Source organism: Squalius cephalus (assembly GCF_949319135.1).
Source record: "Squalius cephalus genome assembly, chromosome: 23".
NCBI lineage: Eukaryota > Metazoa > Chordata > Actinopteri > Cypriniformes > Leuciscidae > Squalius > Squalius cephalus.
The window spans coordinates 12,778,729-12,800,453 of record NC_137144.1 but is presented as its reverse complement, the minus strand read 5'-3'; the positions used below and the strand labels follow the sequence as shown (position 1 = coordinate 12,800,453).

The window sequence follows — 21,725 nt, the reverse complement described above, 5'->3', positions numbered from 1 at the left end:
GTGGACGCATATAGTGGCCACACTGAACACACGCACACACACACACACACACACACACACACAGGTAAACGGCTACATAGGTCAGCTTGCAAAAATAACTTAAATATTGCTCTTTACTGACTTTTTCACTTACTTTGGGTGACTATTATGTCCGTTTATATCCATCACATGTCAAATAATCAGTGGCCTGACTTGCTGTTGCGTTGAGTTTGAAATAAACCCCTGTGCCCCCAGCAAATATTTCGTCTCTAGACTGACAGGGGCTTAATGATTTGCCAAACCAGTGTTTCTTGCGCAAACACACATCCACAAGCCCTATATGACTCAGTAACTGGGTCTCATTTACTAATTGTACACACATATTTACGTGTGACAACTTGCATGCACAGACATCAAATAAATTTGCATTTAAATTAGGGCTGTCAAAAGATTAATCACGATTAATCGCGATTAATCGCATCCAAAATAAAAGTTTGTTTTTAATAATATATGTGTGTGTACTGTGTATAATTAAATTTGTATATATAAATACACACACATGCATGTATATATTTAAGAAAAATGTGTTATTTATATATATAAAAAAATATATTTATATATAATATAAACTACATAAATACAGTATATGTATGCAAATATTTCTTAAATATATACATGCATGTGTGTGTATTTATATATACAAAATAATTATACACAGTACACACACATATATTATGTAAACACAAACTTTTATTTTGGATGCGATTAATCGCGATTAATCTTTTGACAGCCCTAATTTAAATGTAATCCTATTTATGAAAAATTGTATAAGAATTGAATAAAAATGAGTCCTCATTAAGTATTATATTATATATAATCTGGCACCTGTTGTGAATTCGGTGGAAAACCTTTCTGTTCCTGTGCTTTTGTTCAAGAGTGAGGAGCTTACGTAAACACAACCCTACTGACATTTGTGTGTCTTTCCATACTTTGTCTTAATGACATCTTAAAGAGCTTGAAGCGTAGCGTGAGCTTGGTTCTAAAACCCCCTTGACAAAAATCAAAGGGCGAGAGAGAAGGCTGGGGGGGGGGGGGGGGGGGGACGAAAAATAAGGGACAGAAGCGATGCGAAATGTGATTCAGCAGTGGAGCTTTCCCAGAACTTAAGATGATTCAGTGAGTCATATAAACAAGAGCAATGTTGTATGTATTAAAATCCATTTTGGCGCTTGCTTTAAACTGGTAGATGAGCTACATATGCTCTGGCAAGATGAACAAGACAGAAATGACCCTTTAGACATGACAAAACAGCACTTTACAACCTTTAAAAGCTAAAGTGGAAGTCGCATCCTAAAAGTATTAGTTCACCCTAAAAATTCTGTCATTTTTTTCCCTTCCATTCATGTTGTTCCAAACCCGTATCACTTACTTTCTCCTGTGGAATACAAAAGAAGACATTTTAAACAAATGTATTGGTCGCTCCTTTCCATGCAGTTATAATGAATGGGGATTGGAGCTTTCAATCCATAGCTTGACTGGAGCTTTCAAAGTTCCATAAAATGAATCATATAAGTAGTCCAAGTGAAGTCTTATGAAGTCATCTGATACCTTTGTGAGATTTTAGTTGTCATTCACTAATAATCAGTTTAACTTGGGGGTGAGTTATCGGATCAGTCAGAGTCGTGAACGAATCATTCAGATGGGTGTTGCAAACTGGATCAACTTATTCACTGAAAAAAATTTGACTCAAATGAATGACTCATTCAGAATGAATCTCTTCTCCTTTCACGCATAGGCCAGCAAGAGCTTGGGTAAATCTTCAAGTCTTAATTTTGGTCACACAAAAATATTGTACGACTTCATAAAACATTAAATCTAGAGCTTTGTAAGAACTAGATTTATGATCATTTTATGGTGCTTTTTGTGTCATTTTGTTGCTGGACAGCTCCAGTTCTCATTCACTTGCATTATATGGAAACTGATTGCCAGGATATTCAAATGTTGTGATCCACAGAAGAAAGTATGTTATAAAGGTTTGGAACAATATGAGGATGAGAAAATAATGACTGAATTTCTAGTTTTGGCTGAACAATGATAATAGTAGTGACAAAAACTTGGATTTATGGCACATAAAGACCCCAAAACAGCAGGATTAGGCAAACTCACGTTAACTTCAGCTGTTAATACTCACTGTTAACTGATGGAGGAGTAGGTCCATGAGAAAAGTAATTTTGTTGCTGTAGAGAACATAGGAACAGTTGTTGTGGCAGTGCGCACAGGACAGGTAATACGTGTTCACGGCAGCGCAGAGGGACCTAAAGAGAAAGAGAGGGGGGATTAGTTTTCAAAAGCCGACGGCTTCTCCTGTTTTGAGTTTTTCCATCTAAATGATCAGGATACAAAGCAGGCCCCATATAAACATTTCAGGGCTACTCCGACTGGCAGTGTAAAAGATTGCCAATCAGATGAGTTGGGTTCTTTGCCGTAATACAGTAAGGTTATCTGAGGAAACTGACACTTAAAGCTCAGAGTGTGAACATCACACGCAATCCAAGAAGCATGACAACACTTGGAATATAACGCTCAAGGGATTTTCTCTCAGGAACAGCTCCTTACGTAATGTTGAAGAGAAAACATGAGATGTGCCCCGATGAGAGCTTAATCACTTACAAAAAAAAAAAGAAAAAAGAAAAGTACTGTGGCATTTTTGGGACAAGGTCATTTTAATTTTTTTTTTCCTTAGGGTCTTTGATTTGTAGTTCGTACTTAATATTTATGTCAATTATTTTCTGTATACATTGGTGATTATTATTATTAGAATTTTTTTTTTTAGTTGATTCTCTACTCTTTTGTGTCAATTATTTTGTGTCATGTTGGTTACTATTTTGTATTTTTATTTTATTTTCATATATGAGTGGCTATTTAGTATTTTTTCTCTCCGTTTATTGGATGATTGGGTTAATGAGTCGTATTAGGTCAGGTATGACGGATCATATTGATATAAATTGTACCTTTCTATGTACTTGTTTTTATGCCTGACGAAGACCTTTGGGTCGAAACGTTGTTCAATAAATTAATCCTTTGGAAGCAGTGGGGCGATTTTTGTTCACTCTGAAGTTTTTGGGACAAGGTACCATGGTAATACCACATTTTCTGACACAACCATGATGGCAATACCATAGTACCACCACAGTAAAGATGTCTAAAGTACTAGTACTTTTATTCAAACCAAAACCCCAAAAAACAAATCGAAAACAAAACAATACAACACAACATTAGAGTGGATGCTGAAAATCCAACAAGTTATTTTTAAATAGGGTTGCAAAGGAGCTGAAAATTGCCGGTGTATTTCCAGAAAATTTCCAAAAGTTTCAAAAAAATCCTGGAAAGTTTTCCAATTTTCTGGAATTTTGGGCACTTTGAAACCCTATTTGTAAATAATACACACACACACACACACACACTATGGCATTCTCACTTTACCAAGGTACTGCCACAGTTCTTTACTTTTAAGGGATCTTACAACCGGCTCAATTAGATGAAATGGAGAAGAACTGGATACCGAACATCTGCCTGGCCCCTTCCTTGCTTTCACGTTTCCACCATCTCTTTCCCCAACTCGTTTTCTCTTGGCTCAGATAAGAGTCTAGCCGTCAGCGCCTTCGGGCCAGCAAGCCACTGTCAGTCAGTCAGTCAGGCCTCTGTATTTTGTCTGTTCCACACCAGCCCGAGAGGAGATTAATGTAGCTGATAACTGACCAGTCACTCCGCTCCCACTCCAGACCCCCCATCCATCCCTCTTCCCAACCACCCCTTCATTAGTTAATATTTTCTGACAACTGTATATTTTATCCCAAAGCAGAGTGGCGGGGCCCTATCTGCCGTACGGACAAATGGAATCTGACTTTTCTTTTTTAAACCAGGCCATGTTTATTTCCAACCGTAAACATTTTGATATCCACCACAACCTTCGCCATCTGTTCAGCATTTTCAGCCAAACCGTATTGGCACTCGTTATAAAAATAGCGCGAGCCTCGAAGGCCTCGGCCTGTCAATAACTTCCACCCGGCTGACAAAAACACCAGTGTATATTTTACCCACTGGCGGGCTGATCAGGGAGATAGCGGTGCGAATATTGACATAGCGGTGTAAAAGAGTCAGACATGCAGTATGAGACCGCAGGGAAAACATTGTGCCTGGTCTGCTGGGAAAGGATCCAAGTATTCCCCGCACGCCTCGCAGCTTTGCACTTTCAAAGCCGCTCGATCATGACCCATTATAAAAAAACGGGTGTAGCCGTTTTATGCACGGCGTTATTAATCGACAAGTTTTCACCTCGTCCGAGCGGACGATAAACACAGTTGACAAGGGTGTCGAAAGAGGTCTTGTTCGATTAATACGCAACAGCCAACGGAACATTGATTCACCAAAGCGTAAATGGTGAAGTGTTTCTTTTGTATTGATAGAAGGATACCGGAGCTTAGGGCGAAAGGAGGAGGAAAGGAAGGACGGATGGTCATGGGTGAGTGGAGTGATACACCAGGCTCTGTTCAGTCAGGGAAGGGAAACGTGAGATCTCCTCCAACCTGTGCACTCTGGGCAGCGGACCAGCACTGCCTCAGCCACACTGATTTTCCACCAGAGCCTCAATTGTGTCATTTCGAACAGCATTTTTTTTCTTTTCCATCAAACGTTTAAATATTCTCAACGGGACTGTTGGGGCGGGCAGGTTTTGGCTAAACGAAAACTAAAAATATCGGTCTATACGCAGATGCGTTCTTCAGTTTCAGCGTTAGGAAATCATGTCTCATCTGTGTTTGTCATGGAATTTGAGGTATCTTTATTGTTTCTAGGCAAGTTTTTAAAGGATAAGTGTCAAATGTCCAGGCGAGGATTGAATGACAGGCCTCAGTGTCAAGGTTCACTTTGGCTTCTCAAATATAAACAGCGGATTGAGGGCTTAAGCTAAAGATTATCACATTATTGAAGTGCTATATATTAACAGGCAACTGAAATTGGGCTCGCAAGTGTGAAAAATCTATATATAATTTTACTAGTGTATAAAAATGTTCCAAATCACAAAACAAAGTGAGAGTATAAAACAAATTTGATTAGAAATTACATTTGTATAATATTTCAATTAGCTAAGCTATATAGTTCACACGTAAACTATTCTTTAAATAAAGTCTACTTTTGACGTGAGCTACAAGCTCACATGAGCTCATGAAAGATTCACCGTTAACCTGATCTTAGGTGCACGTTCACAGGGTTTTCAAGGTACGAACGAGGCTATATGATGCCTGTCCAATAACGCGTGGGGAGGAATGTGAGCAGTGGGGGTAGGGCAGCCCCAGGTGGCTTGCATGGTTAAACGGCAGATTAAAGAGAACACAACTAATTTCTTTGCACTAATCTTATTAAAGTGTAAAACAGCTGTCGACTAGCCAAATCTCAACACCAACCCCCAGTGCTTGCACCGAAGCTCCAGTATGAAACAAATAAGAGCATTTGGGGTAAAAAAAGAAACAGCAGAATGACAGGAAAATGCTATACAGGTTTAGATGTTACTAAGCTATCAGGAAAGATAGCGAATATGTTGCTGTAGCTAGGTTTAGTTAATTGCAAAATGCACATTCACATGACGTTCCAGAATCGGAGTTTGTCACAAAGAATGAACACTAACCACAGCTAATGTTAGATATTTCACTTGGGCAATCATCAGTAATAATAAAATATCAATTTGTCAGATAATCAGACAAAAACATTGAAATCTGTCTAGTATGAAAACTATTAAAGTGATAAACCTACAGAATGACAATTAGCATAAACGACAGCTACTGTTTGCTATTTCTCGTAGTTATTTTCTAATTTGTTATTTTCGCAGTTACTTGTCAAAAATGCACAAAATAAATTAACTTGTGCAGTATGATGAAAAACAATTTCGGTTAATGTGATGATATCTGAGAATAAATGAGCGCTTGCTACTGGTTTGATATCTCGGTTTATCGTTAAGTGACAAAAATGCAACAAAACACAACGTATAAACCATGTTAGACATTACTATAACTATTTTATGCTGTTATTAACTGAGATTTTAAACAAGTACCTCTCTCTAGTGCCTGTTCCTTTTCAGATGCTTTTGATAGCATTCAGTGCTAGATATTCTTCATACTAGAATAGTGTAGATGTTACAGTGATACTCTGTGGCTTTTGATGGTTAATTGAACCAGAACTTGCCACAACTAACCACAGCCATTTGTTTGATATGTTGCGTATTAGTGGGTTTCCAACCAATTAAATATCTGAGTTATCCTTTCATGCTACACAAGTATAGACATAACTAAGGTATTCTACAGCTTTTGACGATTAACCGAGCGTGAAATCAAACAGTAGTTTGTGGTGTTGTGGTCAGAGCTCATTCATTTTCTTTAGTTTTTTTTTATATGAGCTTTGTCAGCTTACATGTGGACACCTCACTTTATCTACCTCCTAAATTGCCTGTGTTCAACACTCTGTACTGCTACTGTTTGAGTAATGGGAATTTTTTTTCAGGCCATCCATCATCTTGAAACCCGTTAAATACTCAGAAGCTGTCACTGTCCTGCTTGAAATGATATCCTTACACCCCAGCCCACTGCCAGCCATAAACCGGGGTGCTTTTCCAGCTCGCTCGCCTCTAATTGACGATGATTAGCATGACATCCAACACCGGCCCACCGTGCACGGTGTCTCTGCCTGTCTCTCCCCTTGACGATGACAGCTAGCGTCAAAGATTTTGAGGAGCAATTTGGTGAAGTGCCATTGTACTCCGTCTCAGGTTACTCGAGGAGTATGTAACACTGACCCAAATGTGCCAGGTCGTCACCGTGAGCATGCGGCATTCCTCTACCTGAGCGGATCCGAGATTCCCTGTCAGGAGCTGCGTTTTGACATTGGCAGGCTGTTCGATGTGAGCTCTGCCACAGTCCACCAGACCGCAGCCAGGTCTATAAACAACAGGCATATTGTTAATCTGCCCATAATGAAGCTTTATCTTGTAGACATAGGATTAAGTTGCCGAGCTAGCCGGTGGAGATGGTCTCTATAGCTCTGTATTGCATAGGAGAGGAAAAGAGGGGCCCACAGAGAGAAAGAGCATGCTAGATGGCAAGAGATAACTGCTAGAGAGCTGCAGATAATAAGCGCCGTGATCTCCTCACCTACTCAAACTGGCTTAACCTCAGCTAACCATGAAAATCCAGCCCTCTGATTAGTCAATGGACACAAGCGGTGCAGACTTGCTTAAGGTATGCCACAGGGCTCCGTCCTCTACACCTTGCCTTTCTCTGTCCCCATTCGCCTCATCCCCTGAGGGTTGCTCATCAGCTTGGGTGGCCTCTGGACTGGATGGGGGTCATTGGACTGACCTGTGGAACTGAATTAAGGCCATTTAACCCATTCTGAAATCCATAGGCTAGCTCAGAGACAGGGAAGCAGATGGCTAAGAAGAACTCGAGATGAGGGGGAGATCACCCCAAGACTGTCTGTCTGGCCTAAAGTTGTAGTTTCTTTGCAATAAAAGTTGGCACAATCTTTTCCTCGAGAGCAAAATGAACGTTATTTAAATTTTTGGAGGAATGCACGGACATATCTGGATATGGCCAGTAACACAAATGATGTCATAGTTAGAACTTTATTTTATTATCCACCAATGTGGAAATTCTCCTTTGGCTTCTCATAAAAACACAATCGCACACACAATACACAACACAAGTTATACACATACACAATACACAAACTAAAAGTTATTCTCACAAAGAGTTGCTTACCCTTCATTTAATATTCTAACTGCCACTGCCAATTTTTATACAATGTTTTTAATTTTTTTTGGGACATTATACTTTTTTTTTCAGATGGAAGCATTACAAACTCTGAGTTAAAGCAACACCAAAGCACTTTTCCTCTGCGGTCCCCCTGCAGGTTGGAAGCGGAATTGTCCATTACCGCTGTCGTAAATAATTTAGCCTTCTGCAGCCTACCATCGCACGCACGCTATTAGTTTATCCAGCACCGGCTTTGGAAATAATGATGTCCACAGACAAGGTAGAGTATGTTGCATGATTTAATGAAAGTATGATGTATTGCGACATCAGAAACGGCTATTTTTTATATAGGCTCCACCAATAGTAACGCTTGACGTTTGAAGTCAAATTTGTAGTTTGTTATGTCTCATTCGAACTACAGATCCGCTACCCGACCTGGCAAACTTGCATAGTGCGGTTATAGCCGATAGAGGGTCGCAAAGCGAATGCAGAAGAGCCGTTCACCCTGTTAAGAGTTGATGAACCACTGAAACGATTTTGGAAACATTATTTTAAGGTACAAAAGAATCTTTGGTGTTGCTTTAAGTGGGTGTGTGGAGTCAGATACAACACTTGTTGCTCTTCTGTTTATTGCCAGTAAATTCAGTTTATCAAACTGTGTTTGCTGGCTTCTTATTTTTTCCTGCCATTCTCACTATTCTTTGCAACTTATTATTTTTCCTCACTCCTAAGTTACCACACCAAGCTGTAATATTAAACATTAAGATACTCTCAACATGACTTGTATACCATTTCCAAAACAGAATGACTAACATCAAAACTCTACAGTTTACGCATAAAGAAGAATCTTTGACCTGCTTTCTTTAAAATAGTGTCTACATTCTCACCAAAAATAACCCCACAAATATTTAAAACTTTCCAAAATCTCAACAGCCTTACCATTTAACATTAGTTTCCCTAACACATCGTCTTCACCAGAATTAACACTGAAAAGCAGCTTAGTTATCCTTACATTCAATTTACACAAGTTTTCAAGAACAACCACATTTTTAAAATAGGTTTGATCACTCATTGACTCTTTGAATAAAGTTGCACCAGAACCACATCATCCACATACTTAAAAAGACCAGGTGTATTGCACTTCATTTATAGCTCATTGTCATTGGTATATATTGAGAATAAGAGTGGTGACAATACACAACCCTGCGGTGCCCCTTAAGACCAGTTATATGCCATTCATAAAAACTCTCTGTAGTCAACCTGAGAGGAAATCTTTGATCCATATATCAATGTAGAATTTATTTTCACATTACAAAGACGTGATAAAAGCAAATTAACCTGCACTGTTAAAAGCTGAGGTAAAATCAACAAAAAAGTGCCCGTTCATAAGATTTAGAGTCCTGGATATACTTTACTGTAAAATCAATCAAAGTAAGTGTGGCATTTTCTGTCCCCCTGTGTGGTCTACACACAAACTGCAATGGATATAAAATAGTACTTGTGGTTAACATAACATAACATGTTTACTTACAATTCTTTCCATACAATTTGCCTGGACAGAAGTCATTGCAACTGGTCTATAATTTGCAGGTAGTGTTTTCCCTGATGTCTTATGGATAGGTAATATTGTAGATATTACAGAAATAGCTGAGTAAGGGGCCTTTTGAGTTGATTTCCACACATTTTTAAAACCCTCCCCTTTAAGCCACCAGGGCCGGCTGGGGGCTTTATTGACATTTATTATGAGCTAAGCAAGCAGCCACCTTCTTATCTAGCAACAAAGGAGCAGGACCCATCTAAATTTGCTTAAGAACCTCTTCACTCTTTGTTTTAGCATCCATAAAATCAAATCTACTATAAAAACATTTGCATTCATTAACAAATCTGGCATAGTCTTCAATTTGCAACTGTTGTTGCGGTTCGACTCTATTCTTAAAATTCATTTTGGCTATCCTTACTTTAGTTATAAACTCCTTGTCTTTATTTTTAACTCTTACAATATCTCCCTTAAGACATTTCTTTAACTCTTTGGTTAACCATGGCTTAATATTAGAGAAAACCCTTACTGTCTTTACAGGTATTATTGTATCTTCACAATATTGTATATACAATGTTATAACATCTGTGAGTTCATAAACATCTCTTTACTTGAATCAAAGGACACCTGCCAGTCTGTCGTCTCAAAGCAAAAGTTAAGTTCTTCCATGCTTTCCTCTGACATGTCACAAATATTAAAGTCCCCGAGAATAAACACTGGCTGGTCCACAAAACTCTCCAAAGCATCACAAAGTTATTTTATCAGTATTTTTAGGTCCCGACACAGACAAGAATCACCGTAATCTGCCCAAACTCTTGGGGTAAACAGAAGGGACTTATTACAACCGAGATGATCTCAGGATCGCGGGTGCAACTCTTGTCCAGGATTTTATATGACGTTGTTCAGTTGTTATCCAAATATAGATAGAGTCCACTGCCAATTGAATTTCCCTCTGCTCTATTGTCCTGATCCACTCTAATAAGAGTGTAGCCATCCAGGTCGAAATTTCTCTTACTTTAACCATCCTTTGATATGGTTAGAAAATATCCATCTGTGCAGGTCTTCCCAAGGTGCTCTCTTAGTGACAGTAACAATTTTCAGAGACCTAGTGTAAATATGTAGGTCTCTGAGTGTCATCCATGTATATTGGTTATCAACCAGGAAAATGCCCTGTAAAAAAAGCCTGTAGCTCTCATTTCCAAATCTCTATAATCCTTATTTTTGCATTTCACGCTTTTATTCAAAGCGACTGACAGTGCATTCAAGTTTTATCTATATTATTGTGCCACTCAATACATTTGGACAAATAATAATATTAATAATAATAATAATAATAATAATAATTTGTTATTCAAATTATACTAGGTACTCAAAGCACTTTACATATGGAAGGGGGAATCCCGTCAACCACCTCCAATGTTCAGGATCCACCTGGATGATGCGACGGCAGCCATAGTGTGCCAGAACGCCCACACCAGCTTATTTGTGGAGAGGAGACAGAGTGATAAAGCCAATCAGTCAATATGGGATGATTAGGAGGCCATGATGGGAAGAGGCCAATGGGCGAATTTGGCCAGGATGGCTACTCTTTTCCGAAAGACATCCTGGGATTTTTAATGATCACAGAGCCTCGGTTTAACGTCTCATCCGAAGGACAATCTTACAAAACGTAAGGCAGGGGTGTCCAATCCTGCTCCTAGAGAGCCACTTTCCTGAGTTTAGCTCCAACACATCTGCCTGGAAGTTTCTAGTGATCCTAAAGACCTTGATGAGATTGTTCAGGTGTGTTTAACTAGGGCTATAGCTAAATCCAGGAGCAGGATTGGACACCCCTAGTATAAGGTAAGACTGCCAGTCTAACTTCTCAACCTGCTTTTCAACAGGAAGTGGTTTAAAAAAAACTTTGAGGGACAGAAAAGGGATCTGGAGCCGATGAGAAAAGGTGACGAGCAAATCTGTTTTCCAAGCGCCTGTCAAACAATCCTTCCTTTCACTGCAATCCAAATGACATTTAATTTGATTCTGCCGTTGATCTTTCCTGATATCCTGAATGATTCCAAGACATCCATTCCGCCCGGCGTTCCACAAAAGGCTGGCCATAAGCTGGGGCAAAAGTCTTGGCGAGCTGTCACGCACCACACGGCATGCACACACATGCGGCGCAGATAGACATGCCACATAATGGCATCCTGAAATGAAACCACTTGGAGGGAGCTTGTGAGAAGCTTTCACTCGGCACATTTAGTCATCATGTGACACGGAGGTTGAGGTGACAGGCAGTGGCGCGTCAATGCGTTCACTTCCACTTAGAAAAGTGAGACAGCCTGAGTCGAACGGAGTCGGGCAATCAGTTTAGCAGTCGCAAGTGCTACAAAATTTCACAAGACCTCTGTGATTTCCTGTTGCTGTTCAGAAGGAGTAGTTTTACTAAAAGTCATTTGTGAAACTCATTTAGAAGTGACCTGTGGACTTGTGAGTGTGTGTGAGGCTCTAGGGATGAGTGTGACTGGATTAAGCTCCATTCTGTGCGTTAACAGCAGTCTGGTCCAGTGACCACCTTACAGCATTAACTTCTCCCTCTCCTCCTCAGCAGTGGCCCCTACTGGGAGACAAGGGACTTGTCTTTTCCTGGATTCATTCACACGCTCCATAAATATTGAGAGCAAATAAAAATTCTTAGTAATAATGATCCCTGACAACTGTGTCCCAGACAAATATGGTCAAGTTTTGAGTCTAAATTCTGAATGCAATTGATTTTTGCCTGTAATCTAGACATCGTGGCAGCCAGATCCAATACACTAACATGAGTATTCATCTAGTTCTAATAGCAACTGAGAATAGTAGTTTTGAGATTGGTCTCCCTTAACATTTTGGAAGCAATGCTAGGGGCATAATCTTCTACTAATTTAAAGGTTGAAATGTCACTAAATACATCGTTTGCAATGACATCATAGACTAATTTGATCTTTAAACGCATGATGCTGCACACATCAAACGGTCTGTTAAATCTAAGGCTTACCTGTGCTTAAATTAATTGTGCCAAGCCTTCAGATTAAGTCAAGTCTCAAAGTATTTTATTTACTTGATCAAGCCACAAGTCCTCAAAAATGTGACCAATCTCAAGTCCACTTGTATTTTTGACCATAAATGTTTCCTCATACTGATAAACAGAATGTGTGTGTGTGTATATGTATATGTATATATATATATATGTATATGTATGTATATGTATGTATGCATGTATGTATATATATACAGTGCAATGCATAAGTGAATACACCCATGCTAAAGTTGACTAAAAAGAGGAATAAAAAATCATATTTTGGAAATTGAACTTAATGCCTTAATTTAAAAAATTAGGAAAAATCCAACCTTTAAGGACACCAATTTTCTTTGGCATGGGGTACTTTCAAACTAGCTATTAGGCTAACTGAAATAAAACCATGCCAATCTCTAGGTATGATGAAGGCTATGTGATGATGTGGGGCTATTTTAATTCCAAAGGCCAAGGGAACTTTATCAGGATGCATAGTATCCTAAAAAAAAAAAAAAAAAAAAATACTTAAAAATAAAAATCTGCCTGCCTCTATGGGAATTTAACATAGGGGTGTACTAACTTATGCACCATGTATTTTAAGGAAGAACATTTATTTATTTACGATACATTATTCATTCACAAAGAAAATTGGTGTCCTTAAAGGTTGGATTTTTCCTAATTTTTTAAATTAAGGCATTAAGTTCAATTTCCAAAATATGATTTTTTATTCCTCTTTTTAGTGAACTTTAGCATGGGTGTATTCACTTATGCATAGCACTGTATATATATATATATACATATATATATCATATACTGTATATATACACAGTACTGCGCAAAAGTCTTAGGCATGTTAATACCCCCCCCCACCCCACCAAAAAATGGTTTTAAGTCAGTTATTTATATCTTTTGCTGTAGTGTGTCAGTAGGAAATATCTGTTTACATTTCCAAACATTATTTTTGCCATTAATTGTAATAATCCAGTGAGATTTGTGTATGCACAAGGAGTCTGACAACAGCCGGTATGATCTGATCTCACCATCATCGAGTCCGTCTGTGATTACATGAAGAAACAGAAGAAACTGAGACAAACTAAATCTAGAAGAACTGCGGGAACATCTCCAAGATGCTTGAAGAAACCTTCCTGCATATGTGTGTGTGTATGTATATATATATATATATATATATATATATATATATATATATATATATATATATATATATATATATATATATAATATATATATATATATATATATATATATATATATATATATATATATATATATATATATATATATATATATATATATATATATATATATATATATATATATATATATATATATATATATATATATTATTATATATACATAAACAAGCATCTGACAAATTCAACATAAATAAATCAGATACACAAGCACTGACCGACCTGACCATACACCTTTTTACATCAAAATCTCTTAATATTTCAAAGCTAGTGAGTGGCTTAATGTTCAGGTTGTTGCATGAGTTTCCTGGGGCGGCTCACTATCCTTGGTTTACTCATGCAAACAAAATGGCCTTCCTGCTCCAGACATCCGACCCCATTTCCTTCTTAGCCGTTGATTCCCTCCAAAACACTCAGCTCCAAGCCGCAGGGTTGCACAGGGACATTAACGGAGCCTCGCTGTGGAATTAGCCCATTAATGTAATGCTAACAAGATGGAATCCTTCTCCCATGGGGGTAATATTACAGCGGCATCTCCGTAGTTGTTCTTTTTTGTAAATCACTCAGCTTATCTGAAAGGAGGCGATCGATACGCAGCATTACAGTAAATAGATAAACTAGTGCTGCTGTAAGGGTTAGCGTCTGAGCCAACCATTAAAGCGCGCAGATGAGGGGGAACGATTAGCACGTATTTGCTCGTGCCGTGCCCTTCGCAGACACCTGGTGCCATAGCAAAAGTCACTGCTGACAAGAACTCACGGAGACAGATTGTCTTCCAGCGAATTGTCTAAGCTTGCAATTTTAGTGGAAATTTAATCAATTATATGCAAAATTGCAAGTCTGGTATTTAAGAGCATTTTTGTGGTTGTTCGTTCGTGATATTTCCCAGAACTTGCTAACAATGACGTAGATGATTATTTGGACGCTATCTCCTGTATCCCAGATGGACCAGCCAGGCAGCGATATCAACACTTGGGCAAGTTTGGGTTTACAGCCACCTGGAGCTCCACTCATGTCTTTGAGAAGCTGGTGGAAACACGCAGGAAAAATCTGACCTCTTAAAGGTTATCACAGGTTCAGTGCCGTATGGCCTCAGGGCACAGAGACGGTGATAAGGGTAGAGATGGGGTGATTAAGGGAGGAGAAACACCAAAAAAAGCGATGCAATATACCTACTCAAACTAGTGCTAACTACTGTGCCACTGATCTGATATATATATTTATTTATTTTTTATTCAGCTAGGATGCATTAAACTGAAATGTCTTTTGCATTGTTACAATTGATTTCTATTTCAAATAGATGCTGCTCTTTTGAACTTTCTTTTCATCAAACAATCCTAAGCAGAAACAGTTTTCAACATTAATAAAAATAATAAAAAGATAAAAATCTGTTTTTTAATTTAAACATTTATATTTTAAATAGAATAAAAATAAAAATAATAACATTGCTGTGTATTGTTATATTGGTGAATAATAAAGAATATATTAAACACTTGTGTTCAATTAGTGAGAAACTATGGGGAAACTGGCACTGATTCATTTAATGTTTGAATATATATATATATTATAAGTGTGTTTATGTGTTTGATTGATAGAATTTTAAGGTTTTAAATATGCAGACTTATATCATTTGTATATAACCTTAAAATTCTATCAATCAAACATGAAGCTGGAACATCTTGAGCCATAATTAAAATGAGATCTATACTGCCCAGACCTATTGGTGTACAGATGAATTAGAAAATTATTTTGTTGATAAAAGTTTTCAGAACGCAAGTATAAGCTTGCACTGGCACAGAATGGGATAGTTTGAGAATAAAACACTTATTTACTGATAACCTTTGTATTTGGCTTCATGCTTCGCAGAGAGACAAGTCAAGACTGGGCAGAACCTCAGTCATGAAAGTGAGGCTACTCTTTTATCCTCAGAGAGGGACCACTTCAGCGTTTGATTGGACAGGACACGAGAGAATGACAGAAATGCCTCAAAGATCTTTACCTCCTCCTGAGCGTGTCAAGTGGATCTTTCAAAACAAGAGAGGACGATAGCGGTAGATGTGTTTGCACAGCCTGACCCAACATGCCACAAACACACACACACACACACACACACACACACACACACACACACAGACACACACACACACACACACACACACACACACAAACACACACAAACACACGTTAAAGTAGCAGTTCACAAAATATTAAAATTCTGTCATCATTTACTCACCCTCATGTTGTTCCATGAGTTTCTTTCTTCCACAGATCACAAAAGGACCACAATCTTAAAAAACATCCTGCTCAGTCTTTTCCAAGCAATTACAGTACAATGAATGTAGAAAGGAACTTTCAAACTTCCAAAAGGTTGCAAATCAACAATAAAAGTATCAAAGTATATATATATATATATATATATATATATATATATATATAGAGTATTTTATATTATAAAATACATATACGTATACATATTATATATTATATATATGTATGTATTATAAACACATCATGTGAGGAACAGACCAGAACTTAAATCATAATTTGTATCCGTCAAGGAGCTGTTAACTGCCACGAGTGAGTTGAACTCGAGAACTGGATCAGAACAAATCATTCAAGTTTTGTGAACCAGATCAGTCGATTCATTCAAAAGATCAAAATTTTCATCTGTTCCTCATGAAAAGCTATATTGTACAACTTTAGATTACTTCTTATATATAGTGCAATTACTTACAATATAGTGCATTAGTAATATTAAATAGTTTTATGATGTTTTTGTCATTTTGTAAGCATGAAATCTCCAGTCCCCATTCACTGCTTGGAACAGAGCGACCAGTTTGTTATTAAAAATGTCTAATTTTGTGTTCTCTGGAAAAAAAAAGAAATTTGGGTTTGAAATGACATTAGCAGCATGTAAATAATGACTGGATTTTATTTTTGGTGAACTAACCCTATAATCAAATACAATGCAGTTTCAACCTCTTCAAAAACTGAAGTTCATAAAAATTCATTATAATATTATAGCCCACTTGAAATTTTCTGGAATTAATGACTGAACGACAAGGAGACGCAGAGAACGAGAGTGAGAGTATGAGAGAGAAAAATCAATAAACACTAGATGGCCTGTAAAAGCATTATAAATATAAGTAGCATTTCTCCATTAAGGAAGATTTGGAAAACAGCAAATGCTAATGAGGAAGGCAAAGAGGCTATTGAAGTCCATTAGGAGCTCTCTCTAGTGAAAACAGCCGCTCTCTGAGGTTATCTACTGGCCAATGCCACTAGTTCCAGACCCACTATTCAAACCCCATTCCCATTTCCAAGTGACGGATAGGACAAATGTGCTTTCTGTATACCAGCGAGGGGCTGAGGGAAGACTGCGAAATGGATGATTCAGAAGCGATGCTTTTTATTTTCTAAACAAGGAACATTCTTATTCATTATAAATTTATTGTGATGCAGAGCACTGGAAAGAAGGGAAATAACTTCACAGCTGAGCTGGAGTCAATTTGTGGGATGGGAAGGAGGCCACAAATCATGATCAGAAAATGACAAAATATTTGTAAGCAAGAAAAAAAAAACAAAAAAAACAAAGACGTATTTTGTGTTTGAGAGTACAGTATGTTCATTCAAGAAAAATGATTTAACAAGTCAGAGTTGAGGCCTAATAGTTTCCTGATCCAATCCTGCCAGGCATCATCATTTCCTGCGATTTTCTGACTATTACCATTGATGAATGGTAAAAAAGGTGGTAAAAAGGCCAAAAATATGATTTCTATAATCAATCAATAATTCAAATATCAATAATTGCTGAAAAAAGCCAGCAAATTAAGAATTTAAAGTCACCATCAATTTTTTTTTTTTTATGGAATATTGCACTATTTATTATAAAAGATATATCTGTGCACTTCAGCGTTATTTTTTTCATTCATGTGCCCCTATAATCTTTAATCAAAATGACTTTTTTTGAGGGAGGTCTTACAGCAACTTCTCTTCTCTGATGACGTGTTTACTGGTGTGAGGGCGGGGCAGCCTGTCATTCACATGAGATCCACCAATAGCAAACCACAACCATCCAATCAATTTCCAATGGACAAAATCGAGTCCCACATTACATTTTTTCTTGTTCGAGAAGCCATTTCACTCAGATATGTCACAACAGGGAAGAAAAGACTCGCAACTTCAGTTACATGTGTACATATTAGTGCCAGAAAAAAAACATCTGGATGGATATTTTAGGCCATTGCATTGTGTCTCACTGTTAAACACTATGATTTTTAAAATGCCACATCATTATAAACATTTAAAAACATCCCAATAGAAAAAAAGTGACACTATGTGAAGGTGAGCCTGTGCAGATTCAAGTCAGTACTCACTTGAGAGGAATACGGGGGACCGCAGTGGGACTGGAGACTGCAGTGACAACCTGTAGGATCTGTTCCAGAGCAGTCAAACCCCCTCCTACCTGAAACGCTACCTGATCTGCATTATTCTGAAAAAGAGAGATAGAGGGGAGGGAGAGAGAGAGAGAGAGAGAGAGAGAGAGACAGAGAGAAACAGTCACAAACATGGAGAGGCGAGCAGACTCAAGTATCACATTGTTTTTGCATTGGAGGCATCCTCTTGTTGCCCACCTCCTGCTTTCTAGAGGGAAGCTGGAGTGAAATTTGAAACAAAGTGATCCCCAAAGAATTCCTGCTAAATCTCAAAAGTGCACAACCCCTCCCAACCCCCCAACAGCAACCAAAAACCAACGCAGGACAACAAACGTACATATCTGCACACAAAGCAGGGGTGGTCTGGTTTGACAAAGAAGAGCTTAGGGAATACACAGAATGAGTCACAATTTAGACTGGACAAGAAACATTTTACGTCACGAGTCTACAGTGTCGATGACACAACAAATCTTTTTAAATAAATGTTTGAAAGTTCTTAGAAATGTACTCTTTGCATTCCTGTTTGAAAAACGTTTAGGAATTTCAACAAATGTTTCAATTAGATGTCATGTGGTGTAACCATAAAGTAAAATGTAATATTTTCCTTGTGAGCATATGCGTGTGATTGTACACGTTAGTTATTATTTTCAAATAAATGTTTTAATAGATTCTTCATAGTAAAAAGTTTAATTATTTTACAAATATCACAAATTATTAATTAATTAATTAATATCATTACATTTTTGGACAGTTGCACCACATGACATTTAACCTGAATTAACCTTGTCTTGTCACAAAAAGGTATGGATCTTGGTACAGTCATGAGGGTCTACGGGGGTCCTGTCTATGATTCCTGTTTTTTTGCTTGTTTTTTCAGCATGTTGGTCACACCATATGACTTTGATTTGTAAAAACAACAACAACAACTAAAACTCAAAAAAGTTATATTTTTATATACATATAGGCCAAAAAATTGTGTCACGTAATTGACCGGTATGAATTCGAAGTAATTTGAGGGTTTTTACATTTTAAGGATAGGGAAGGTTCAAACGCAACCTTCAGTCGTTGGTTATCATAGATACTAGCCGTAAAACTTTAAAGAGGGGGTCAACCAAACTGTGCCTGAAACTCATACGGAGGGAATGAGCGTCTTTGAGAAAGAAGAGACATAAAACAGTCATTTAACTGACGTGCTTCTCAAATCAAACTGTTTACAGAAGGGACATTTTTACTCGCATCATAAAATTCTTTAAAGTTCAAAGTGGAACCCCTTTAAATGAGTCATACGGTTTAGAGTCAAAATTCCCCAGCTCCCTTACTTTGAGTAAAGGAAGTAAGTACCTCAGAGGTTGCCAATGAGTTCGACCCCAATGTTGCCACAAAACAACACATAAATCAACAACTTTGAATCTGAAATTGATAGCAGTTGAGTCATTTACTTGCAGGATTGGAGAGCAAAGAAGAGGAGAAGAGAGAACATTGCACCTACTTCATATAATGAGGTCAGATTCTCGTACGCTATGTGACAGCACTCAAAGACAGGCACTTCGAGATGTTTTTGTACAGGGGATGGTGGGGGCTGACAACAAGCCTGAACATATTGAGCAGCAAACAGAGGAAGCGCTTTGCAAAATTACATATAAGCTCCTCTCCTGTCAATCACAGGTGCCGCCAAAGAGTCATTCCTGGAGATCCGGTGGCAAAACGAAGGTTGAACCCTTGCCAGGGTTAAGAGATTGGAACAAGCTTGTTGTCAGGTACACGAAAGGTGGAACGCGCTCAAACAGCGGCTGGGATTAAGAAAAGCTCACTGACAGCTCTGTGAAGACGGATGCGGTGCCTCGCTGCCTATATCGTGACGATGAACACAGGTCGCAACAGTAAATAGAGTGGGTTTGCAGCAAAGCCATGTCAAACCGGCCAAAGGCTGGAGGGTTGGCCGCTCATGGTGGCCTATTTAGGAGGCATTTGGAAGGGTTAGCTGGGGCCTGTACTGTGATGGCGTGTGGAACTCAGTCCAGAGAGATGTGTCTCAACCTTGCCCTGTCTGGCTTATTGACAGATCCCCACGCTGAGCAAAGTACCTGGAATCTGGAGGAGTTCAGGAAAGTGATTGAAGATGAGATGATCAGATTATAGAGATACAAAGAGTTTAATGACATGCATGCTTAGCAAGGGCTCTAATTAATACAATATAGAAAGTAAGGAGAAAGCTTTCCTTGTTTGTGCAACAGACTGAGTTGTAAAAAAGTACTGAGAAATATAATTAGGTTTATTTATACTTAAGTAACTAGGCTTGGTATTTCGACTCTTGACATACTCAAAACTATAGTTAAGTAAAAACTAATGTTGAGTAAAAACGCTAACCTTATTACATTCTGAATTTGACCGCAGAGATGCAGCTCATGATAATCTGCAAAAAAGTACTTTAAACTTCAAAACAAAATGATGAGGGGTGGAAAAAGGATAATGTTTTTGTATTCAGTTTCAATAGTAATCAAATAATATTTTGAATAATTTGCATTTTATTTAAGTAGAATAATGAAGTACAAATAGTGGAGTACTTTACACTCCCGGAAACAAGCGACAATCACAGGTGGAGGAAAAATGTCCCTCAGAAAAATCTAATTTCAAGCTATACATTAACGCCTTTCAATTTCTGCTGGATCTGGGCAAAACAAAACATCAGACCTATGTTTTATTAGACTGACCCTTGTGTAAATTGAAAAGCATGTGCAGCAATATTAAAGTAAATCTTACACAGGACATACGCTGTTGTGAACTTCTTCACATTGTAACTAAAAATGCAACTTTAACATGCTGCCAGGGACTTCCCATTCTCAATAAAGTCATCTGGCATTGATATGTCTTTTCAGCAGGCCAAGTCAGAAGAGAAACCCAAAGGTTTATTTATTTGCAACCAGCATGCCTCTACAACAGCAGGAATAATGTGTTAACATACCATTTGTATCTTAACATAACTAAGGAGGGACTGTGTTTCACTTGTGCAATTTTCTGGCAACCTAAACATTTCAATGCAACTACAAACAATACAGAAAAAAAAAAAAATCCTGCTTGTTCTTAAATATTCAAAGTGCTTAATGAATATAAAAACCACCACTTGTGAGACTGCTGTTGGATTTGCCTAGTGTAACATCCTTCTTCAACAAATACTCTAGTGATACTATAATAGGATGATAGCCTGCGTTTTTCTAATAGGGGATTCAAACAGAAGACCTGAAGACAGATCAGATGGTTAGAGAGGAGGGAGGGGGCAGAGCAAATCTAAATTATACGGCTTGAGCAATCTTATCCAATTTCTAACAAGAGTGGCCATTTTAGGCAAGGCTAATCAAAGGGCCCAGGGAGCAGCACTTCCCGCTGGTTGGCCAGGACAAGGGTACGGGTGTGGGGTGCACGTTAAGTGGGAGGGAGGGCTGGATGTGTCTGTGTGTTAACCTCCTACAAACCACTCTAATTAGCCAACATGAAAAGTCAGGGGGAGGGGAGTGCTCCTAAAATGCTGCATCCCCCTTCTTGCAACAGATGGAGAACAACTGGCTGGGGCGTTCATTGACGGAGGGGTTCACCAAGGTTCCGTCTTAGGCCCATCCATCTTTTGGCAAGTGGCGCAGTGATGTAAACATGCCCCCTCTGGTTACAGGGACAGATCTCAGAATGAATTTGAGGGCTGGCATGCAGACAGGGTACAACTCTGTGTTT

At 38.2% G+C, this 21,725-nt stretch overlaps 1 protein-coding gene across 4 annotated transcripts in view; it reads right to left on the bottom strand.

Annotated features, from left to right (window-relative positions):
- The window catches only part of scaper (S-phase cyclin A-associated protein in the ER), a 111,083-nt gene that overhangs the window by 34,472 nt on the left and 54,886 nt on the right, over positions 1 to 21,725 (bottom strand). For all 4 annotated transcript variants that reach the window (XM_079858779.1, XM_079858781.1, XM_079858780.1 and 1 more), the window contains 2 exons: positions 17,943 to 18,058; positions 2,171 to 2,294 (listed from right to left, as the gene is read on the bottom strand). In XM_079858779.1, coding sequence (XP_079714905.1) covers positions 2,171 to 2,294; positions 17,943 to 18,058 — 240 coding nt within the window. The remainder of the gene's footprint in view (positions 1 to 2,170; positions 2,295 to 17,942; positions 18,059 to 21,725) is intronic.